This window comes from Rhinoderma darwinii, chromosome 2 (assembly GCF_050947455.1).
Source record: "Rhinoderma darwinii isolate aRhiDar2 chromosome 2, aRhiDar2.hap1, whole genome shotgun sequence".
Taxonomy (NCBI): domain Eukaryota; kingdom Metazoa; phylum Chordata; class Amphibia; order Anura; family Rhinodermatidae; genus Rhinoderma; species Rhinoderma darwinii.
The window spans coordinates 94283780-94307372 of NC_134688.1; the positions used below are offsets into that span (position 1 = coordinate 94283780).

Below are 23593 nucleotides of genomic sequence, written 5' to 3' on the forward strand. Positions count from 1 at the left end.
CATTTTTTGCCGGGTTCGGTCAAAACGAGTTCGGCCGAACCCGGTGAAGTTCGGTGCGCTCATCTCTAATTTGACACTCCGTTTGGATGTTTGTAACCAGAAAAGCACGTGGTGCTTTTCTGTTTACATTCATCCTTTTGACAGCTCTTGCGTGATTTTCGCGCATGCAACGCAGGACCGTCCGTGTGGCATGCGTTGTTTTCACGCACCCATTGAAGTCAATGGGTGCGTGTTGCGTGAAAAACGCAAGAATATAGAACATGTCGTGAGTTTTACGCAACGCACTCACGCAGCGCAAAATTCACGCATCGTCTAAACAGCCCCATAGACTATTATAGGTGCGTACGACACGCGTGAAAAGCACGCGCGTCGCACGCGCGTATAATACGCTCGTGTAAATGAGGCCTTAAACTGTTACATTTAAAATTCTGAAAAATCACAATTACATTTTTTTCCATCTTTCCATAACTATATAAAACTAACAATAATGTTACCTATACATATATACCACAAAAAGGAAGCACTTAATTTCCCCAAAAAAACAGTGCAAAATTCACATCGATACATAAAACACATACAAAATGATACTGCATTACATCTGTGAATAGCAAAACTGCGAAAATTGCTCTGGTCACTAAGGTTTAATATACCTTCAGGAATTAAAGGGGTTGTCCACTACCAGACAACTGATGACCTATCCACCAGATAGGTCATTAGTATATCATCGGTTCGGGTCCGACACCCAAACCCCGCATGATCAGCCGCTCCGGTGGCCTGTGGGCACCGGATGTTATTTCCCAATATGCGATGTACGGAGCCGGTAGCAGTTGGCAGTTGACTCCCACAGATCATGTTCTGATGACGTATCCGGTGGATAGATCATCAGTAGTCCGGTAGTGGAAACCCCTTTAAGGGGTTAAAATAAAGAGTCATCGTTAGACTACCCCTTTAAAGGGTGACTATCATTTAAATACATTTATAACAATTCAACTTCATATTTGCAAAATGGTTACTTACTAATATAGTATATTTACAAATAATGTCTCGGTACCTACTTTTTTTTACTCTCTATCCCCTGTTGCCAAGTCGCTATATAAAATTTGTGTATCTACTGCTAGCTAGTATGGTATATATTTCTTCCTGTCCCCCCCATGGGCCTCCTAAAGCACTTTCTTCTCACAATCAGTACTCTCGATGCTGCCGCAATGATTTTTGGGAGCTTAGGGCAACGGCATTAGTAAACTGCGTACTGACAGACACGGAGAGAGATCACTCCCCTCAGCCATGCAGCTACAATATTGTTGCAAAGAGCCAACGGTGCATGCCCAGTGTGAAAACAGAAAAACGGGGAGAAAAAATAAAAAAAAACACACAAGATTTATTGCGCCTGTCTTAACAGGGTAAGACGTTTTTGTTTTTTTTTGGAGGGGGGAAATGATAGGTACACTTTAAGTTATGCCATTTGCCGATATCCTACATGTGTGATTAGGCGCCATTCAAATCTATAGCTTTTTTGACCTAGAGCTCTGTTGAAGAATTGAAAATGTGCAATTGGGGAAAGGATTCTGATACATTGTGAAGTATCAGACACAAACATACTCAGAATCCCTTCCACGTTCGTAGATTTCTTAGGTTCTACTATTTCTATTTGGAAATTTATCTATAGTTACCACACAATATTAGTGAAAAGTTGGTTAGTTGATGTAGAACAATAGAAAGCATTTACTGGTCATTGTAGATAACTCCTATGTTTGTAGGTCTACAAGCAGAATAAAAAAAAAGCCAAATAAAATACTTAAAGAAACAAAAAAGACAACATACACTGAATAACACATACAGAAAGAATTGTAATAACATTTATTTGCATCAATGGCGTCAATGGGAAAATCTTGTAAATTAATATAAGCCCCACTATAGTGATACAATTTATGTATTTATTTCACAGCATATCCAATAATATGAGGACCAATCAGCTTCACAGATGTGGGGGCAGTTATGTGGCGCAGGTTCAACTCTGAGAATTTAGCATTCTCCAGGTCTTTCCATGTGGTCTTTCTTAGGCTACACCTATCAAAAATCAAACTCCAGGAGGGATTCAAGACTTTCTGAAAAAAACCAGTCCAGCTGGATTCATCTGTGGAGGCCACGTGTTCAATGAAGTAGAAAGCTCCACCCTAGAACAAGAGATAGATATTTAAACATTTTAATAGTAGGTCATACGGCATTAAATCCAAACCTAATATGGATGTTTGGACATCATATTATATAACCTGTCCTGCACTGTACAAGGACTCGGAGGAACCGTCAGAAACGCGTAGGCTCTTTACACCCACCCCCTGATGTCGCTGTACAATTTTTTAATTGATAAGGAATAAAGATTGGACGTTTCACTCTGAAGCGCTGGATTCAACTTCTATTTTTCCTATGAAAACATGTCAGCCAGGACGTAAATCCGAACACTACACAGGAGACCCGCGGCAGTAGTGGTGAGCCTTGAAAAACTTTTTTCTTATTTTTCAACATCACAGACTGTAAGAAGTAAAGCAGCCCATTCTTTGTGGCCCTAAAAACGTCTGCACTGGCTTTATGGATGTACCTAGATCCGATCTAGCTAATCTGTCCTTCATATTTTTGGAACGCTTATATGACATAAGAGGTGGCATGTCTTAAATTGCTCTGCAGAATGGGCCAATGTTTCTGAATAATTCTAGCTACTTCATTTCTAGATTTTGTATATGTGGAAACAAATGGTACCTTTCTGCGCATATGTTGTTTATTTCCGGCTCTCTGATCAGAAAGGAGCCACTCTCTGCTGTACAACATTACCTTATTTTTATATTGTTGAACTAACCTCTGGAAGTACATTTTTCACTCCTTTTATTTAGACGAATATTGTTTTTTCCCCTCTTATCTATAATCCTTCTCACCTTAAGAAGTTGACTGTATGGAAGTGACCTTACTATTCGTCTAGGGTCACTGCTGTCAAATTTAAGAAGGTTATTCCTATTGGTCAGCATAGTATGTATGTATGTGTATATATGAAAGATAGATCTGTCGACAATCCTGTCTCTTTTAAATATATTGTGTTATAATATAAATGCTGTTCAATAGAACTAAAGATACATAATGCTGACGTCGATAGTTAAGCAAAATATATATCAGCTATTTCTATTTCCAAAGTAATGCATGAGAAATTACATTTGTAATTCTTACAATCGTAGACACAAATGCCACATAAATGTTAAGACACGCCTATACTGTGGGTTATTTATGACAGACAGAAATAGGCCTCTTGCATACGACCGTGTTTTTGTGTCCGCAATTCATCCGCAAATATGTGGATGTATTGTGGACCCATTCATTTCTATGGGCCCATTCAGACGACCGTGGAGCCGGGAGCCAGTCATTGGTCGGGTGCCCGGACCACAAAATAGGACAAGTCATTATACGGTCCGGATTTGCGGTCCGGGCTCATTGAAATCAATGTGTGCACGGTCCGTGAATTGTGGACGGCCAAGGGATGACACTCCGTGGCCGACAGGCTGTGCACACGGTTACGGCCGTGTTCATCAGGCCATAGACATGGGGGGAGGAGTCATCCAGGGAGACGCCCAAAGACATACACTGATTCCGACAATGAAATACACATCCACGGCCAAGCAAGATGGAGACGACAAGTGTCCCATACAATGACTACGTAAGATAATATCTTTATCCTGTCACAGAAATTGATAAAGGAAAATGGGGGGTAGGAGGAAACCTCCAGCTCACCAGCTCCATGTTCTTGTGTTCAGGTCTCGCCCGGATCTCCGCGACGGCACGCGGCAGTAGACACGAGAAAAAAGAAGGTAGGATCCAGCGAGGTATAATAATGTGGGGAAACTCGGTTTCCGCTTTATTGGATCATGAACAATAAATAACGAACACAGGAAAAGAATATTATTGCGAGGTGGTTTGAAATGGCAGGTATAAAGCAGCCTACGCGTTTCGAGCACGGTCTGTGCTCTTATTCATGGCTAGTTCTCTCTCTAGTTGTGAACTAGCCATGAATAAGAGCACAGACCGTGCGCGAAACGCGTAGGCTGCTTTATACCTGCCATTTCAAACCACCTCGCAATAATATTCTTTTCCTGTGTTCGTTATTTATTGTTCATGATCCAATAAAGCGGAAACCGAGTTTCCCCACATTATTATACCTCGCTGGATCCTACCTTCTTTTTTCTCGTATCTTTATCCTGTATTTGTAAACTATATTTATGATGTGGTGTCGGAGCTGTTTTGATGGCACTAGGGGAACCTATACAGCAATAGGTAGGTGGTTTTAATGTTATGACTGATAGATAGGGATATATATATATATATATATATATATATATATATATATATCTCAAACAATCTCTCCTCCACCCCGATCCCCTCCACACATAAACACTTCTCAATGTACATAGGCTGGCAACCCTACCATGTATTTGCAGTAAAGTCCACTAGATCCATTACCCACCTCCATCCCTCATACATCTAAGGATTTATTTCATATACATAAATTGAGCAACCCCCTCACTTTATCAACATATTTAGTTAGAGTATTCACATGGATTTGTAATTATATAATGTAATCCTGGAAAACCCTTTTTATGTAAGCCCCTTATTCCAAACGGACAGACGGCACTGAAACTACTGCTTTGCTAATCAGTATAATCAATATAGCAGCTCATTGACCATTCAGCACATTTTATTTTCTCTATACTTTTGTCTTTATCCGCAGTATTTTTTACTACTGCATGCAGGATACATCTGAGAGAAAATTGGCTAGAATGTCATGCCACCCTTCCCTCCTACAAGTAATGGAAAAGACATGGGGAAGTGCAACAAGCACTAGAAAGTCCTGTCCCTGGACCGTAGGGAGTAATGGCATTAGCCAGCAACAGTGAATGGCCCATGTATGATTTGCTACAGGATAGGTGATGAATGTTAGATTTGTGGGGGTTCCGATGGGGGTGTGGCTTTGGGGGCCCTTGGCTTTATCCTTACCTTCTATAGGGTTGTATGTGGCATAGGTATGCATGCTTGGCCACTGCACTGTACAACTGCTTCCCACCACTGCTGCCCTGGTAAGGAGGGAGGACAGTTCCCCTTGTTAAAAACGATCCATGGAGAGCCCATCGATCGATCACCACTGATCTAAAATGTATCACCTATCTTGTTGATGTTAGTGACTAGAATACCCCTAGCCCCCTGGATTTGACCCGCAACGCTTATTTTCTTTTTTGTTTCATCGCCACATTCTAAGAGCCATAACTTTTGTGTAAATTTCACCATGACATACCCATATGCGGGCTTGTTTTTTGCGGGACAATTTGCATTTTTTCAATGTCACGCAACAGTTTTTTTTTACACAGTTTTTCATGCAGTTTAAACAACATGTTAATTTTATTCTATGGGTCATTAGGACTACGGTGATACCAAATATGTATACATTTTCTATTTTAGTCCATTTGTTTGTCATCGCATTCCAAGAGCGATAACTGTTTTGTTTTTCCATTGACGAAGGTGTGTGACGACTTGATTTTTTTTTAGACAAGTTTTAGTCCCCATGCACATGACCGTAGATTTCGTCCGTAATTACGGACCTAAATTACGGTCTGTAATTACGGACACCTTCACGAATATTTACAGGAAGGTGTCCGTGCCGTAGAAACCTTCCGTAAAAAATGGGACAAGTCCTTTTTTTCATTTTACAGACCGTGCTCCCATACTTTATAATGGGAGCACGGTCCAACAAATGTGGATGACTGTCGTGCCCGTAATCACGGACCGTGATTACAGGCACGGTCGTGTGCATGTGGCCTGAGTCTGTATTGGCTTGATGACTTTTATTTGGAGGAATTAGGTTGATTTACTCTTTCAAAACCAATGCCTGCCGTACAGTAAAATAAAAGCATATACCATAAATGAGTGCGTAATATTGTACAATTAAAGTGAATGAATATTTGATAATAGGCCTGGCCACTAAGGTGCTCAAAGTAACAGAGCACCTGAGGTAGAAGAGTTTGTCTTTGTTCACACAGTGCAGATTTGCTGCAGAATTGGATCCAGGAGAGAAGACCTATAGGACCTTTCTTTATATAATTCTTCTGTTTAGGTTCTGTTCCTGGTTTTGGCTTAAAAATACTTTTATATTTATTTCTATTTTAATACATGCAAAATCTGCAGCAAATCTGCACTGTGAGACACAGTGGGCACACAGTGTAAACACTGCGGATTTTCCGCAACGGATTTCATTGCGGAAAATCCGCAGCGAATTGCAGTACCAGTAGAGTGGATGAGAATTGAACAAATCTCATCCACACACACAGCGGACATCGAGAAACCGTTCATAAATTGACCTTCTGTGCATTTTTTTTAATCTGCAATATGTTTACGCTGCGGAATCGATGCTTTTGTGTTGCAGGTTTTCTCCATTTAATTCAATTGGGAGGTAAAAACCGCAACAAATGTTGCAAATTTTGCGGTGGAAAAGCTGCAATTTGGCCGCAAAAATTACAAATCAGAAAAAAAAGAAGCTTTATTTGGTTTGAAAATAATAAAAAGGTTCATACTTACACACATCCTCTGTTTTGAGTGCAGCCCCGCCTGCTGGGATGAAGTTTCATCCCATGTGACTGCTGCAGCCAATCACAGGCTGCAGCATCACATGGCCTGCAACGTCATCATAGGAGGCCGGAGTGGACGTCAAAGGAGGGAGGGGGTAAGTATGACTGCTTTTTTACGCAGCGGAAATTCCATCCGAAAGACCGCATGTAGGTGGGTGCTGGCACCACAATGTGGTGCGATTTTTCGGACGGAAGGTGCTGTGGCTTCCAGGTTGTATACACTGCGTAATTTTTACGCAGCGTATTCGACCCGTGGGAACCCGGCCTTAAGGTATAGAGTCTGTAAGTTCAAATTCAAGGTCATACTCCCTGAATAGATCTTTGAAACATAAAATATGTGTCTGATATAACTAAATATGAAATGCCTTTCACCACTCTGTAGCATATGTCTTGTATGCACCCCGGTGTACACAGTGATACGGACAATTCTGCTGACTGATTTTCTTGAACAGCTGTAGGGCTATGAAATGTTCAGGTGTAAGGGCCTGTTCACACAGAGTATTTTGACGAGCTTTTTGGAGCGGAAACCGCTCTGCAAAACTCGTCAAAAACCGGTTGAAAATGCCTCCCATTGATTTCCCGCCTCGCGGGAGAAAGAAGGGACATGCCCTATCTTTGCGCTTTTATGCCTCTGACCTCCCATTGACATCAATGGTAGGCAGAGAAAGTGTATTTTGCGGAGTTTTTTGCCCGTAGCACTCAATGGCAAGAAACGCAGTGAAAATCGCGGAAAACGACGTGCAGGAAGGACAAAATCTGCCTCAAAATCCCAAACGGAATTTTGAGGCAGAATTTTCGTCCTGCAAAAAACTCCATGTGAACGAGGCCTTAGGGTATGTTCACATGTACACGTCCGATACGCCTGAAATTACGGAGCTGTTTTCACGAGAAAACAGCTCCGGAATTTCAGACGTAGAGGCAAGTGCAGGCGTTTTTCGCAGCGTCCATTACGGACATAATTGGAGCAGTTTTTCTATGGAGTCAATGGAAAACGGCTCCAATTACATCCCAAGAAGTGACAGGCACTTCTTTGACGCCGGCTTCTTTTTTACGCGCCGTCTTTTGACAGCCGCGCGTAAAAAAAAAATTACCGTCGGCACAGAACATCATAAAGCCCATTCAAATGAATGGGCAGATGTTTGCCGGCGCATTGGAGCTGTATTTTCGGACGTAATTCGAGGTTAAAACGCCCGAATTACGTCCGTAAATAGGGTGTGTGAACCCAGCCTTAAAGTGAATCCACATAGTTACATAGTTAGTATAGTTGAAAAAAGACACATGTCCATCAAGTTCAACCAAGGGCTGGGAAAAGGGAGGGGAAACATTTCTACACATAGGAGCTAATATTTTTTTGTTCTAGGAAATTATCTAAGCCTTTTTTAAAGCCATCTACTGTCCCTGCTGTGACCAGCTCCTGCGGTAGGCTATTCCATAAATTCACAGTTCTCACAGTAAAGAAGCCTTGTCGCCTCTGCAGGTTGAACCTTTTTTTTCCAGACGGAGGGAGTGCCCCCTTGTTTTTTGAGGGGGTTTTACATGAAACAGGATTTCACCATATTTTTTGTATGTGCCATTAATATATTTATATAAGTTAATCATGTCCCCCCTTAGTAGTCTCTTTTCAAGGCTAAATAGGTTTAATTTTTTTCATCTTTCCTCATAACTTAGATTCTCCATGCCCCTTATTAGCTTCGTTGCTCTTCTTTGTATTTTTTCCAACTCCAGGGCATCCTTTCTATGAACTGGAGCCCAGAACTGGACTGCATATTCTAATCTTCCATTTTAGTATCATTAATTAAATGGATTCTGTATGAGAGAAACAATGGAGGAGATTTACTTATTCTGTCCTAAATGTAGAGTGGAGAAAACTAGACCAAACAGGCAGAAGTGGCGCCAAATCTACCACAATGGAGCATGCTGTATGATAAATTTGGCGCATCTTGCTAGACATATTAGACACTTTTCCTTACGCTACCTTATGGCTGGTTTTCTTTACATCAATATTTTAACCAGTTCAGGTCCAGGCTATTTTGATCCTTCAGGAACAGACACCGTTTAGCCCTTTTTAGCACTCGTTAGTTTAACGGCTATAACTTTTTTATTTGTTGGGCTAGCGATGTGATTTTTGCGATGTTTTTCTCATAGACAATGCAGGTTTCTTTTTTTTAAATAATTTTTATATACATCCATTTTGCTATTTTAGAATTTTTAGACTTAAAGTTTGAAAATAATAGTAAAAAAAGATCCTTTTTTGCATTTTAGCATTTTTTTTCTGAAAATAACAGTTTTACCCAAAAATAGACCTCTTATTTGTGATCGTCATTGTCTACCGTAAATTTTAATATATTACATGTCTATTTTAGGGTAATTGGCTCAGGGCTAGCGTTACAACAATGATGAACGTTTTTTTTGGGGTGGGTATTTTATGTGTATTTATTATGACGTTTTTTGCACTTTACTTTTCTTTTCTTTTTTTATTACAATGGTCTGTCAGAAAAGACCTTTGGGGGACTTTATATTTGTTTTCTTTCTTCTTTTACACCATGCTTTTCCATTGTAACTGTGGCTGCACAGCAGCCCCAGATACAGGGGAAATCAGCCCTCTTATAGTGACTATTGTCACTCAGGCCCCATGCATACGAATGTGCTTTTGTGGCCGCAATTCCCTCGAAAAGCCACGGCAGAATTTCGGCCCCATTCATTCCTATGAGGCCATGCACACGACCGTGGTTTCCACGGTCCGTGCATGGGCCTGGAGCCTAGACCGCAGAAAGAACGGGCAAGTCTTATTACGGCCGTGTTCTGCGGTCCAAGCTCATAGCGGGTGACACTGCGCCCCCGGCCGACCCGAAAATCACGGCCGTGCACATGGCTACGGTCGTGTGCATGAGGCCTAATAGGGCTGTTCTGGGTCTAGTAAGACCCAGCAGCAGTCTGCCACTAACGGCACCCGGCGATCATGTGACGAGTCACATGATCACCGGGACCAATAGAGACAGCGGCGCTGCCGCTGCCTCTATTGATATACACAGCGCTCGTTGTAGAAGAGATCAGAGAAGATAGAAGCAGCGAAAGCTCCTTCTATCTTCTCCTCAGGGTCCCCAGCAGTCACTGACTGCTAGAGTCCAGACATTCAGCTGCCCAATCGCTCGGGCAGCAAGCTAAAACCCGCGCCGTAAATAGTCTATGGCACGGGTTTTAAGGACCCTGACCGCTGGCCGTAGATACACAGCGGTCGGGAAGCGGTTAAGGCAAAAAAATTGCGCACACGGTCAATAAATCTGGCACATTTTGCGACTCCTTGTAGCCACATCCCTTTTTTTTTAGAAACTTTTCAAAATGAAAACACTTATTTTAACATTTTTTGGGGGGGAGAGTCTACTGTATTGGAGACACACACTTCATTCTTGTATAGTCTGTATAGACTGTGCAGCAGGGTGGGTGTGCTTTATTGCAGCTGCAATGAATAGGAGTGAATGAACAGAAAAGTGTCCACTGTCTACTGGGCCCTTTATCTAAGCCTACCATGTGTGATAATGTCTGCTGGGCCCTGTATCTAAACCTAACATGTGTGATACTGTCTGCTGGGCCCTGTATCTAAGCCTACCATGTGTGATTGTAGTGTATGACACAGGTTATAAGGCCCAGACTTCAGGATACTACAGTGATACAGTCTGCTGGGCCCTGTATCTAAACCTAACATGGTGTGATACGGTCTGCTGGGCCCTGTATCTGTGCCTACCATGGAGTGATACGGTCTGCTGGGCCCTGTATCTGAGCCTACCATGGTGTGATGCTGCCTGCTGGGCCCTGTATCTAAACCTAACATGGCGTGATACTGTCTGTTGGGCCCTGTATCTAAACCTAACATGGTGTTATATTGTCTGCCGGGCCCTGTATCAAAACCGAACACGCACATTTTTTCCAGTTTGTAATACTAAGCTGATGTTACTCCATTGGGCCATCAAAATGGACATATAAAATACGAGCTTTGGAATGTCTATTTTTATATGCCTGATGAGGACCCTAGTTCGGGGTTGAAATGTGTTGCAGTTCTTTTACTACTTTTAACCCCCGCTGTGACAGTTTTAATAAAATGTTTTATTTTTCCTGAAACTCGAGTTGTCTTCACCATTTGAACCTTCCACAGTGACAGAAACAACACAGGAGCGCCTCCACCAGGAGTTTCTTCGTTTTCTTGTTAGTCCTAACTATATAAAATTAGAAAGTATTGTAATAACGCAGCCTGCGCTATTTTCATGTGTTTTGCAGATGGAAAAATGTGGTAAACCGCGGGCGCCGAGTCGCGGAGGGAGGGGGGCTCTAGGAGCTGGCGTTGGTTATGGCGCCCTTCGGTCACGGCGGCGCCCTTTCTCTCTCTCCCGCTCCTCGGGCCGCGGAACCAGTGAAATAAAAGTGGTGTTTACGGGATACACTGTTCTCTGTCCCCTGGGGTGTTATTTGGTGTACCCCGAAATAAAGATGTTCCAGGAGACAGGGTTCAATAACTTTCACAGTAGATTTTACTGGGCACAATACGCTTGATGGTTACATTGGTTACAGCATAAGACAGGAGGTTGAGGTGGTAGTTGAACAGGCTAGCTCGCGGCACAATTTACTTCAGCATCAAACATGGCGGTTACAATCTTCCACATAGAATGGAGGCACAATTCCATATAGTAAAACTCAATTCTTCCAATACAATGCAGCCCCCGAAGTTGTTTGCTTCTCATTTAATCCGCAGGAGTGGGCGACCCTCCCTCACTGCTCCTCTTCTGATCCTACCCTCGGCAATTCTAGGGCATAGCTGACCCCATAGTATGCGGGACAAATCAGTGTCTGTCCAATCGGGCAATGCAGTATCTGTCCAATCTCTGCCAATCTCTGTAATGGCCTGTGCTACTTCTGCCTCTATCATGGGTAGTCAGGGCTAGTATAATGAAGGATGAGACTCACCAACATACATGGTGGCGGTGTTCAAAATCCCAAAATGGCTTTCTAAGAACTACTTCTCTTCAGCTTGTTCATTTTCCTTCTGCAAGCTTTCCTATGGCCTGATGTTGTAGGCAGCCTGTCTCTGGATCTAGGATGGATAAAACCCAGGAGCAACTCCAGTTTGCTGTTACCTCAACTGCTCACTCTCCTCACTCTTCTCACTCTACTCCTCAACTGACTTCTCCAACTGCCTCAGGACCCTCCTCTATCCCCTAAGCTCCTTCCAGCTTCTGGAAACTTCCCCGTATCTGACACTCCTGTATAAGCTGTAAAACAGTGCATTGCAAATTCACATTTACTTTTTAAAGTGACAGTACCTAATAGTTGGAAAAAGGTCATAAAATACAATTACAACACATTATTTTTATAGTAATGTTTTGGGGACATTACACCCAGACAACCCCTTTAAAAAATACATGCAAATCTGCACTCTGTGAACAAGACCTAAGGCCGGGTTCTCATGGGTCGGATACGCTGCATAAAGTTCACGCAGCGTATCCGACCTGGAATCCAAAGCACATTCTGTCCGAAAAACCACACCACATAGTTGTATGATTTTCGAACTACTTACCCCCTCTCTCTTCTCTGCGCGTAGTCCGGCCTCCTTAGATGATGTTGCAGGCCATGTGACGCTGCAGCCTGCGATTGGCTGCAGCGGTCACATGGGATGCAATGGGGAAAACCCGCAACAGGAAACGCAGCATATATCGACATGCTGCGGATTCCAATTCCGCACCGCAGGTCAATTTGTTAATGTTTATGGTGCATTTTTTTACCGCAGCGTGGGCATGAGATTTTCTTATTCTCATCCACTTTGCTTCTACTGTAAATGCTGCGGAATTTCCGTACAGAATTCCGTTGCGAAATTGCGCAGCGTTGCGCTACGTGGGAACCCGGCCTAAAGGTGGAGTCACGTACTGCAGATTTTATTGCAACCATATCTGCGACTGAAAATCATTTCCTTTCATCTCAATAGGGTTGTTTCTGCAGTACATGGATGGATTTCTGCAAGTTCCACTCAGATAATTGAAACTGACATTCAGACGCAGAAATTACTGCAACACAACGTATCGTGTGTAAATTCACCCTAAGGCCATAATCACACACACAGTATTGATGCAGTTTTTAATGGCGTTTTTGGCAAATTTTTTTGGAGCCAAAGCCAGAAGTGGATCCAAAATTAAGGAAATATAAAGAAAAGACTAATGCATTTCCTTTCTTTTGTATCCACTCCTGTGTCTGAGCCAAAAACTTTCAAAAAACTGCATCAAAACAGTGTGTTTGATTCTGGCCTAAGGCACCACAAGACGGGCATTGACCCTGTTCCACTTGGCTGTCAAATTGCATGTGAATAGCCGTGCGTCTAAAACCTTGACCCCTAAGGGGGGATTCACACGAGCGTGTATTCGGTCCGTGCGGGCCGCGTGGTTTTCACGCGGCACGCATGGACCAATACAAGTCTATGGGGCAGTACAGACAGTCCGTGCTTTTTGCGCAGCGTTTGTCTGCTGCGCAAAAAGCGCGACAGGTTCAATAACTCTGCGTATTTCGCGCATCACGCACCCATTGAAGTCAATGGGTGCGTGAAAACCACGCAGGTTGCACGGAAGCACTTCAGTGCGAACCGACTGAAACAGCGCACCAGCTGTCAAAAGGATGAATGTAAACAGAAAAGCACCACGTGCTTTTCTGTTTCCGAACATCCAAACGGAGTGTCTTTGCGATGAGCGAAGCCGGACAAGCGAACCGAACTTCACCGGGTTCGGCCGAACTCGTTTTGGCCGAACCCGGCAAAAAAATTATCGGTACGCGACGTCAGGAGATAGTCACTGTCCATGGTGCTGAAAGAGTTAAACTGTTTCAGAACCATGGACAGTGACTTCCGATCCCAATATACATGAACCTGTAGAAAAGTTCTGACTTACCGATAACTCCCGGCTTCTTCCTCCAGTCTGACCTCCCGGGATGACAATTCAGTTCAAGTGACAGCTCCAGCCAAGCACAGGCTGCAGCGGTCACATGGACTGGCGCGTCATCCAGGGAGGTGGGGCCCGATGTCGAGAGGCGCGTCACCAAGGACGCGTCACCAAGGACGCGTCACCAAGGCAACGGCTGGGAAGTTCTCGGTAAGTACGAACTTTTTCTTTTTTTCAACAGGTTTTTCGATATTGTGTTTGGCATTCACTGTCGAGGGTGCTGAAAGAGTTAGCTCTTTCAGCACCTTGGACAGTGACGGGCGTCGACTAGCCTCATCTCTATGATGGCGGCTGCGCGAAAATCACGCAGCCGCGCATCATACACGGATGACACACGCAGCTGTCAAATGGTTTTTGCGCGCGCAAAACGCAGCGTTGTTTGCGCGCGCAAAAATGCAACGTCCGTCTGTATCTGCCCTAAGTGTCAGTTCACATGTATTGTAAACAATGTGGATTTTCCGTGACGAATTTTGCTGCGGAAAATCCACAGCATAATACAGTAGCAGCAGAGTGGATGAGAGTTGAAATCTCATCCACATGCTGCATAAATGCTGAGCGGAAAAAACTCTCAGAGATTGACATACGGTGCAGAGTTTTATTCCGCAGCATGCCAATTGTATTTGTGTAAACGCTGCTTATCTGTTTCAGGATTTCTCCATTGAATTCAATAGGGAGGTAAACCCCGCAACAAATAGCAGATGTTGCTTTTCTGCGCCGGAATCGCAGCAATTCTGCTGCAAAAAATGTAACTCCGATTTTATTTTTTTATATATACTTACTCTGTGTTTCTTCCTTCAGGCGGAAACGTCATCCTAGGGCTGCAGAGCGTCTGACGTCAGGACGACAAAGGGACGCATCACCATTGTAAGTATCCTTACTTTTTTCTGTGCAGTTTTCCGCAACAGACATTCCGGACAGAATATTGCACCACAATTTGGTGTGGTTTTTCTGCTGGAATTCCCTGCGGCACATTGGGTGGATACATTGCGTGCTTTTACGCAGCGTATCCGCCCTGTGTGAACATAGCCTAAAATGTAGGAGTTTCGGTGTTCACTGAGTTTCATGAATTTGTGTCACTAGTTTGCAGGCAAATTTAAAAGAGATGCTGAAAGTTTTCCCATTGTTTGTGATCAATGACCTGAATCTCCTATTCAAGCATTAAAAATAACAGAAACTTTAATACAAAACAAAAAGAGCAGTAAAAAAAATAAATAAGCAAAACATCCAAAATGGAAATACTCAAGAATATAACCAACCATCATTGGATGGAAAACTAACATATTCCACAACCTTACATAACTTGTGACCTATGCAGCTGAACGGGGGCACTGGGAAATATCCGTGCTTAATGGACTGCAATTGCAAAATGGACTGTGTTAAAGATTCCCATGTTTTTCAATTACTGGTTGTGATCTGCTAGAAAAAATTGGCACATTGTTGAGTGATCAGTACTCAGGGTTGTGCAGATTTTTCAGCCAAAGCAAGAAATAGTTTCAAAAGGGATGGGAAATTTAAAGGAAATGCTGATACTTCCCCTTCCTTCTGGATCCACTTTTGGCTATGGTTAAAAGAAAATGCAATAAAATCTACAACAAATACGCTATGTGTGAATCCAGCCAAACACTTCACTCAGTAAGGGCTTGTTCACATCTGCTTTGGAGGCTCTGTTAGGGGCCTCCGTTACAGATCCGGCCAAAAATACAGGAAACAATAGCAAAGCATGTTGAGCTATTGTTTCCAGTAAAACGACGGACACCCTGACGGAAACCCCACAGAACAAATTAAACTCAAATATTTCTGTCGTGCACCGATAACATGTGCCCATTGATTTCAATAGGAAACACGGCGTTCTGTTCCGATTTGAAAAAAAACGCCCACGAAAAAGAAGTGCATGTCACTTCTTGAGCCGTTTTTGGAGCCGTTTTTCATTGACTCTATAGAAAAACAGCTCCAAAAACGTCCGTAAAAAAACGCAGCGAAAAACGCGAGTTGCTAAAAAATACGTCTGAAAATCAGGAGCCGTGTTCCCTTGAAAACAGCTCCGTATTTTCATACATTTTTTGTTAAGCGTGTGAACATACCCAAACACTGAAAGCAGATGTGAACAGGCAGGTAGGGTGCAGTCACAAACAGCAGATTTTGTTGCAGAATTTTTCAGCGACTGAAATGAGTACCAACAATTTATATGGTTTTGTATATCAACAAGCATTGTTCTCCCCACAGAAGAAATGTTACTGAGGGACTGAATTTTAAATGAACACTAACTTTTCAAAAGTTTATGCTAATAGTATATCTGATATAAAACAACTTTGTCATTTACTTAGGCCTCATGCACACTTCCATCACCGTTTTCACGGCCGTTTCTCACGGATCCGTGTGTCCGTTATGGTATCCATGTGGTTTCCGTATGTACTCTGTGTCCGTTCTGTGTTTCCGTTTTAAACGGACGTTGTGCTTCCGTTTGGCTTTCGTGTTTCCGTTAAAAATCTTGAACTTGTCACATGTTCCAGTCTGTGAACTTTGGCACGCCCTGCCGTTGCTAGGGCAACGGATCCGTCAAAAACGGATGGCACACGGAAGCCTTCCGTGTGCCGTCCGTTTTTTTTACTGACCCATTTACTTCTTTGGGCGCCACGGTCACTGAATCACTGACAAAAGTAAGACATGCTCTACTTTTGACGGAACGGAACAACGAAGCCGTGAAAATAACGGAAGTGTGCGTGGGGCCATTGAAATGAATAAGTCAGGGTGCTATCAATGAAAAAAACGGATAGCACCCTGAAGGAAAAAACTGAAGTGGGCATGCGGCCTTACTGTTAACATTTTGTTGTTTTATCCATGCAAATACTGTGTGAAGTAACTGTCACTAGGTGTTTCCCTTCCTGTAATCTTCTGCCCACCTTGTTTGTCAAGCAATGGCTGACCCTGGTTACAGAGGGGCTGCAGAAGGTGGGTGTCTGTCACTTCACTACCTGGCTATAACTTTCTATGGAGAGGGGAGAGCAGGAGTAGGGTGCACAGAGAGAGTGTGACTCAGCAACACACACGCTGCATGTATATCTATGGAGGGGTAAGAAGGGGGAGGAAGTAGGAGCAGAGAGAAACACACAGACATGATGGTAAAGCTTTCTACTTGACACCAGTGCTGGATTCTCAGCTACACTGGTCTGTACTGCTGTGTAATCTCCTATATGCTGCATCTCTAATTAATATATATATATATATATATATATATATATATATATATATATATATATATATATATATATATATAAATATATATAAAACAAAATAGAAGCAGCACCGTAATTGTGGTATCGGGTGCACAGGTTCCTGTTCAGACACTCGACCAGTGTCTCAAATAGCCAGCAACAATTCTAAAAGACAAGACAGCACTCCAAATTCAGTGATAGATAGGATCACTTTTAATCACCTCTTGCAACGTTTCAACCCTGCTCAATGGGGTCTTTTCTTGAGAAAGACCCCATTGAGCAGGGTTGAAACGTTGCAAGAGGTGATTAAAAGTGATCCTATCTATCACTGAATTTGGAGTGCTGTCTTGTCTTTTGGAATTGTTGCTATATATATATATATATATATATATATATATATATATGTGTGTGTGTGTGATAGGGATAGGAGAGCAGGATTCTCCTATTCTATATGTGCTATATATAAAAGACATGATAGCCATTAGGCTCTTCCCACTAGCTTGAGACAACTGAAGATTGGAAATAGAACCTGCTGAGGGGAAAACTGCTAAATAACGCCATATACAAATCATACACTCATACCTCCCAACTTTCAAGTATTGCAAAAAGGGACAACAGATGCAAAGCATGTCAAAGCAAATTTTTTCTCTGTTAAACCCCACCCATACACACCCTGTTCAGCCCACACATACTGTGCTTCCCCACAGTATAATGCCCCCCATAGAGCCCCCCACAGTATACTGACCCCATAGCTGCCCCCACACAGTATTATGCCCCATTGTGCCTCCCACACAGTATAATACCCCCATAGTGCCCCCTAAACTGTATAATATTCCTATAGTTGCCCCCATACAGTATAATGCCCCAATAGCTGCCCCATACAGTGTAATGCCTGCATAGCTGCCCCATACAGTGTAATGCCTGCATAGCTGCCCTATACAGTATAATGTCCCCATAGCTGCCCCCATACCCAGTATAATGCCCCCATAGTGCCTAATAAAAGCAAATACTCAACTAACCCTGTTCCCACGACGAGTGGAGGAGATCCCTCTGCTCCTCCGGTTTGTGCTGTGTGTGACTTGCGCCAGGCCACACACAGGCGGCGTTACATAGTGAATGCTGGAGCAGGGAGCTGATGACTCCCTGCTTCACCATTGGATTAAAGGGAATATGTCGCAAATTAATTTTTTTTTAAACTAAGTTACTTATTTTTATTATATTTTTTATGTTTTTTTGCTGTATTTTGTTTTTTCTTCCACAAGGTGGAAAATATAAAAAATTTAATAATAATTTAACATGTTTTCCTATGTTGGCCACCAGAAGGAGCACTTCCAAGAATTACAGCAAGGTGAATAAGGGAAAGCACTCTGACTCACAGCTGCTGTAAATGTGGAGGGAGACTCACCCCTCTCCATATTTTGGCTACAAACGAGGAAAAGGTGTCTTCAAATAGCTAAGCATTGTTCGGCTCCCATTTTGGGAGTGCTTTTACAATGCAGCTGGTAGAAGCTCTAGAACATACCAAAAGGCTAAGAATGATGAAAGTTAAGAGGGAGACCCTGTGGTAAATGACTTTTTAGTTGACGGGTTCACACGGCGTGTATTTGACGTGTTTTTTTGGCGCATTTTACGTGCCAAAAACCGCATCAAAAAACGCTTGATTACGCTTTCAATTTACATAATTGGTAAAGCGTGCTGTTAGTACATACACCACACCTTTTATACACGCGTTTTAAAAAAATGCATTGTGTAAATAAAGAAGTGTTGAGTCAATTCCTTTGCACGTAAAACACGCCAAATGTTCCAATAGTCAATGGGAGTCCTAATTATGCACCAAAAAACTTGCAAACAGCATACACAAAGCGCGTCAAAAAACATGCGAAAAGCGGTGGAGCCTGACCGCGTTGCTGAAGCTGTGGCTGGGGATTACACTCCAGGAGAAGTCCCTCACTTCACTGTCCATATATGGACAGTGAAGTCAGGGACTGCTCCTAAAGCGGAATCCCCGGCAACAGCAGCCAACGATGTGGCCGGGGATTCCGCTCCAGGAGAAGTCCCTGCCTTCACTGTCCATATATGGACACAGTGACGTTTGGGACTTCTGAAGCGAAATCCCCACCGCTGTGACCGGGGATTCCGATCCAGGAGAAGTCCCTCACTTCACTGTCCATATATGGACACAGTGATGTCGGGGACTTCTGAAGGGAATGCCTACCGTTGTGGCCAGGGATTCCAATCCAGGAGAAGTCGCTCACTTCACTGTCCATATATAGACAGTGAAGTGATTGACTTCTGGAGCCGTCCCCTACAGGAAGGGGGGTGACTATGTACAGGGGAGCCGTGTGGCATTACCTACAGGGGGGCCGTGTGGCATTGCCTACAGGGGGGCTGTGTGGCATTGCCTACAGGGGGGCTGTGTGGCATTATCTACAGGGGGCTGTGTGGCATTACCTACAGGGGGGCTGTGTGGCATTGCTTACAGGGGGGCTGTGTGGCATTGCTTCACTGTAAGACCCTGTTCACACTGAGTTTTTTTGCAGACAGAAAATTCTGCCTCAAAATTCCATCTGGAGATTTTGATCTGCCTGCACGCCGTTTGCCACATTTTTCACAGCGTTTTTTGCCCGCGGTCATTGAGCACCGCAGGCAAAAACAGCGAAAAATGCTTTCTCTGCCTCCCATTGATGTCCATGGGAGGTCAGAGGAGTAAACGGCCGAAGATAGGGCATGTCGTTTTTTTTTTCCTGCGAGCCGGTCTCAATGGGAGGCATTTTCGGCCGTTTTTTGACGTGGAAACCACTTCGGAAAAAGCGCCAAAAAATGTCCAAAAACACCTCCTATTGATTTCAATGTGAGGCGGAGGCGTTTTTTTCCTGCGAGTGGTAAAACCGGTTCACGGGAAAAAGAAGCGACATACTAAGGGGCAGGATTTGGACCCAGAATTATATATTTAAGAGGTCTGGGTTGCTGGAGTGGAAGAGAATAGTAAAAGTTCCACTCCGTCTTCAGGACAGTCCGGGGTTTGGGCTGCCTTATGAGTCTCATTAGCTGCCAGCTGTTAAAGAGGCTCTGTCACCACATTATAAGTGGCCTATATTGTACATGATGTGATCAGTGCTGTAATGTAGATTACAGCAGTGTTTTTTATTTAGAAAAACGATCATTTTTGACGGAGTTAAGTGGGCGTTGTGGAGAGAAGTGTATGACGCTGACCAATCAGCGTTATACACTTCTCTCCATTCATTTATACAGCATATAGCTATATCGCTATGTGCAGCCACATAAACACACAATAACGTTACTGCAGTGTCATGACAATGAATATACATTACCTCCAGCCAGGACGTGATGTTTATTCAGAATCCTGACCACTTCTGTAGACGTTATCTACAGGGGGCTGTGTATGGTGCTATCTATAGGGGGGTGCTGTGTGGTGGAATCTATAGGGAGGCACTATCTACAAGGGGGGGAGGGTTGTGTGATACCCAGTGGAGGGGGGCCCCAGTCAAAAGTTTGCTATGGGGCCCAGTCTTTCCTAGTTACGCCCCTGGTGGGATCTATTCACACAATGCTCCCAGTCTGAGGAAGACAGGTATTGCTAGCCTGTGGAAGTTTTGGTAAGAACATATGTTTGTTGTGAGGTGCTGGGCAGAAGGCCTTTCACCCTGATAGCTAGGGAAGCTGTATATTTAGTTAGCGGCTGGAAGGCCTAGCGTTTATTTTGAACTGTTTTGTAAAACTGCTTGCTGTATTGAAGACAATAAGCTGGTTGAGGCCAGTTGTATTCCGAATCCTCTGTGTTGGAGTGAAAATTCTTGAGTGTGCCAACCATCTTAACCTGGAGATGGCGATCCTGTGAGCTAACTTACCCCAAGTTGTCACAGCAGCTATGAAGGATCAGCGGCACCCATGCATACTCTACACAAAAATAGGCCAAAGCTCTGTTGCGCACACTGCACAGACACAGCCCTGCTGCACACAATACACACACGCGCACACTACACATACACACACAGCTCTGCTGCGCACACTACACACACACACAGCTCTGCTGCACACACTACACACACACACACAGCTCTAGTGCACACACTACACACACACACACACAGCTCTGCTGCGCACACTACACACACACACAGCTCTACTGCGAACACTACACAACCAGCTCTGCTGCGCACACTACACACACAGCTCTGCTGCGCACACTACACACACAGCTCTGACAGCTCTGATGCGCACACTACACACAGAGCTCTGCTGCGCACACTAGACACAGTTCTTCTGCGCACATTACACACACAGACAGCTTTGCTGCGCACACTACACACACACAGCTCTTCTACACACACACACAAAGTTACAGCAGGTGTGCAAAAGGGCCAAGAGAGGGGGGGTCACGAGGGGGGTGTCGGGAGAGGGAGGGGGGGGTCGCGAGCGAGAGAGACAGACAGACAGACACAGAGAGACACACGCACCTTACCTGCAGTGCGGCCAGTCTTCAAAATGGCGTCGACTTTCCCCCTACAAACCAGCTTCTATGCTGGGTCGCTCTGAACTGCACATGCGCAGTAAAGAGCGGGACTGCAGAAGCAGAGGATGTAAGGAACGGGTCCCGTCCTTTGACCTGTAGCTGCCGTATTCCATCTGTGTATGTGTCGTGAAGAGACACATACACAGATGAAAGAAAACATGGCAGCCCCCAGTAAAGTAAGAAAGTGTTAATAAAAAAAAACATTGTGTGTGAAAATATAATATTTTATTAAATAAAAACACATAAATGAAGAAAAAATTAATGACACCTTTCCTTTAAACTCTATCTGCGTTGAAAGCGGGGCACACCACCGGCTTGCTGGGACACCACCCGGAATCTAGGACAGTCCCGCTGGATACGGAACGGTTGGGAGGTATGTATAATGGCCAGAAATAGTGTTATTCCTTATGTACACACATATGGTTTATTCTGAAAAGTCAACTGAAATGTTAGGTACACTATAAATATACAAATTTTAACCCACTGCTATTAACACTTTCACTACAAAACTATACAAGTTTACCTACAGCTTTTAAATTCTTAAAAAAAAAATTCTAGCATTCTTAGAAAAACAAATACATTGAGAGAGAGTTATAAAGCACAATGTGCCAAATTTGGTTTCAAATTGCACATACAAAAACTGGTGTACATGCCTTGGGTCAAATTTCTATTGTGTTTTATACACTTTTTATGCCTAAGGACAGCAATAGACAGTAATGAAAAGTGTCTTGAAAAAGCAGTGAGGCTAAAAGGAGTCAGATAATGCACCAGATTTATTAATCGCATGCAACATTCTTTTGGTGCAAAATATTTATGTAAAGAACTCTAGCCATGAAGGAAGAGAAAAATGTCTAGCAGGATGAGCCAAATTTATTATACAGCGTCTATTGTGGTAAATAAAAAGGACAAAAAATACACACCAATACAAATAAAATGCAACTCACCGGCCTGAGAACCCTCTGGATCTCTTTCAGTATAGCTGGTATGTTAGGCACAGAACAAGCCAGCAAGGTACAAACAACGACATCCATAGAGCCATCAGCCACAGACGTCATGTTGTCAACAGAAGCTAGCAGAAAGCGCTCATATATAAGATGGTCATTTTTTGCTTGACTTTTGCTCAGAAACTTTTGAAAATTTGGGTTGATATCCAGGCAAGTCACTTTGCAGCCACTGGGGTAAAACTTGAAGTTGGCACCTGTGCCACAGCCAACCTCTAGGAGCCGGAGTTCTTTGGAGGGGCCTGAAAAGTCTGAGATATTGCTAAAGATTCCTCTTTTATGCTCGTCCATCGATTTGTTGTATGTTTCACACAATTTGTTATAAAAGAGAGGAAATAATTTCTTTATAATTGCATCCCAAAAGCCAAGAAAATTAAGGATGTGAAGAGGCAGCATGATGACAGCCGCTATAAACTGCAAAAGTAATATAATCCCAGACATGTTGTTGCTTGCTGTGACCAGAGCGAGTGACTTCAGGGTGAGGCCCAGCTCTGTATTCCTAGGCAGATATTAAGTTTTCCTAGATCCACCCCCAACTCTACAAACAGGGAGGAGGGCAGCACAAAGCAGGATTTATGGAAAATTCTACTCAGCAGGGAAATCACAACACCTAAAGCAAGTAAACATGGGACTTTTTATTAGCCAACAAGGACGCTGTAGACATACATACATGCTATGATAATAGCAGTAATCTGTAGAGTGAGAGATGTATTCTATCTATGTGAGCCGTTTCTCAGGCTGACAAGGAGTGCCGATCACAGGCACAGATGCAGGAAGCTCAGCTGAGCACTTCTTCACCATCGTTTCAGCGATGATGGGGGTCTCAGCACCCGGACCCAACTGATCTTAAAGGGAACCTGTCACCAGCATTTCACCCATTAAACCAGCATTACCTGATGGTAGTGAGTGAAAAATAATTTCTATATAACCTATAATTGTCTTCTTAGTCAGCTCTGTAGCTTTAGTATTCAGTTTTTTTGTGTTCCCACACCGTATGCTAATGAGCAGAAAAGAGTCAGATCTTCATTTGAAAAGAGTCAGATCTTCATTTGAAAAGAGTCAGATCTTCATTCCTCAAGTCTTTCCGAGTTTACCCCGCCTCCTTACTTTTGATTGACAGCTCTTTGCCATACCCCAGAACACAAAATCCCGCACTTGTGCATTGATGTCCTCTTCCGGTGTGTGCGTACAAAGGGACACCGGATTATTACGATAAAAGGCG

The 23593-nt window shown here is 43.4% G+C and overlaps 1 protein-coding gene and 1 long non-coding RNA gene across 2 annotated transcripts in view; one reads left to right on the plus strand and one right to left on the minus strand.

Moving 5' to 3' along the window:
* Positions 1-23593, plus strand: part of LOC142742320 (uncharacterized) — a 102846-nt gene that overhangs the window by 3014 nt on the left and 76239 nt on the right. Inside the window, exon 2 of the long non-coding RNA XR_012881350.1 lies at positions 14423-14488. This is a non-coding gene — a long non-coding RNA (uncharacterized LOC142742320). The remainder of the gene's footprint in view (positions 1-14422; positions 14489-23593) is intronic.
* Positions 1841-23126, minus strand: LOC142742318 (thiol S-methyltransferase TMT1A-like). The gene is made up of 2 exons (XM_075851925.1): positions 22315-23126; positions 1841-2174 (listed from the first exon to the last, which is right to left on the minus strand). The coding sequence occupies exons 1-2, from the start codon at positions 22810-22812 to the stop codon at positions 1935-1937; spliced, it is 738 nt and encodes a 245-aa protein (XP_075708040.1). The 5' UTR covers positions 22813-23126; the 3' UTR covers positions 1841-1934.

What these genes read in the sequence shown, in the direction of transcription:
- LOC142742318 (XM_075851925.1), bottom strand. Translation starts at nt 22,812, where the DNA reads ATGTCTGGGATTATATTACTTTTGCAGTTTATAGCGGCTGTCATCATG. An exon ending in TCCAGAGGGTTCTCAGGCCG is followed by an intron (nt 2,175 to 22,314) that starts GTGAGTTGCATT and finishes CTCTTGTTCTAG; the next exon opens with GGTGGAGCTTTCTACTTCAT.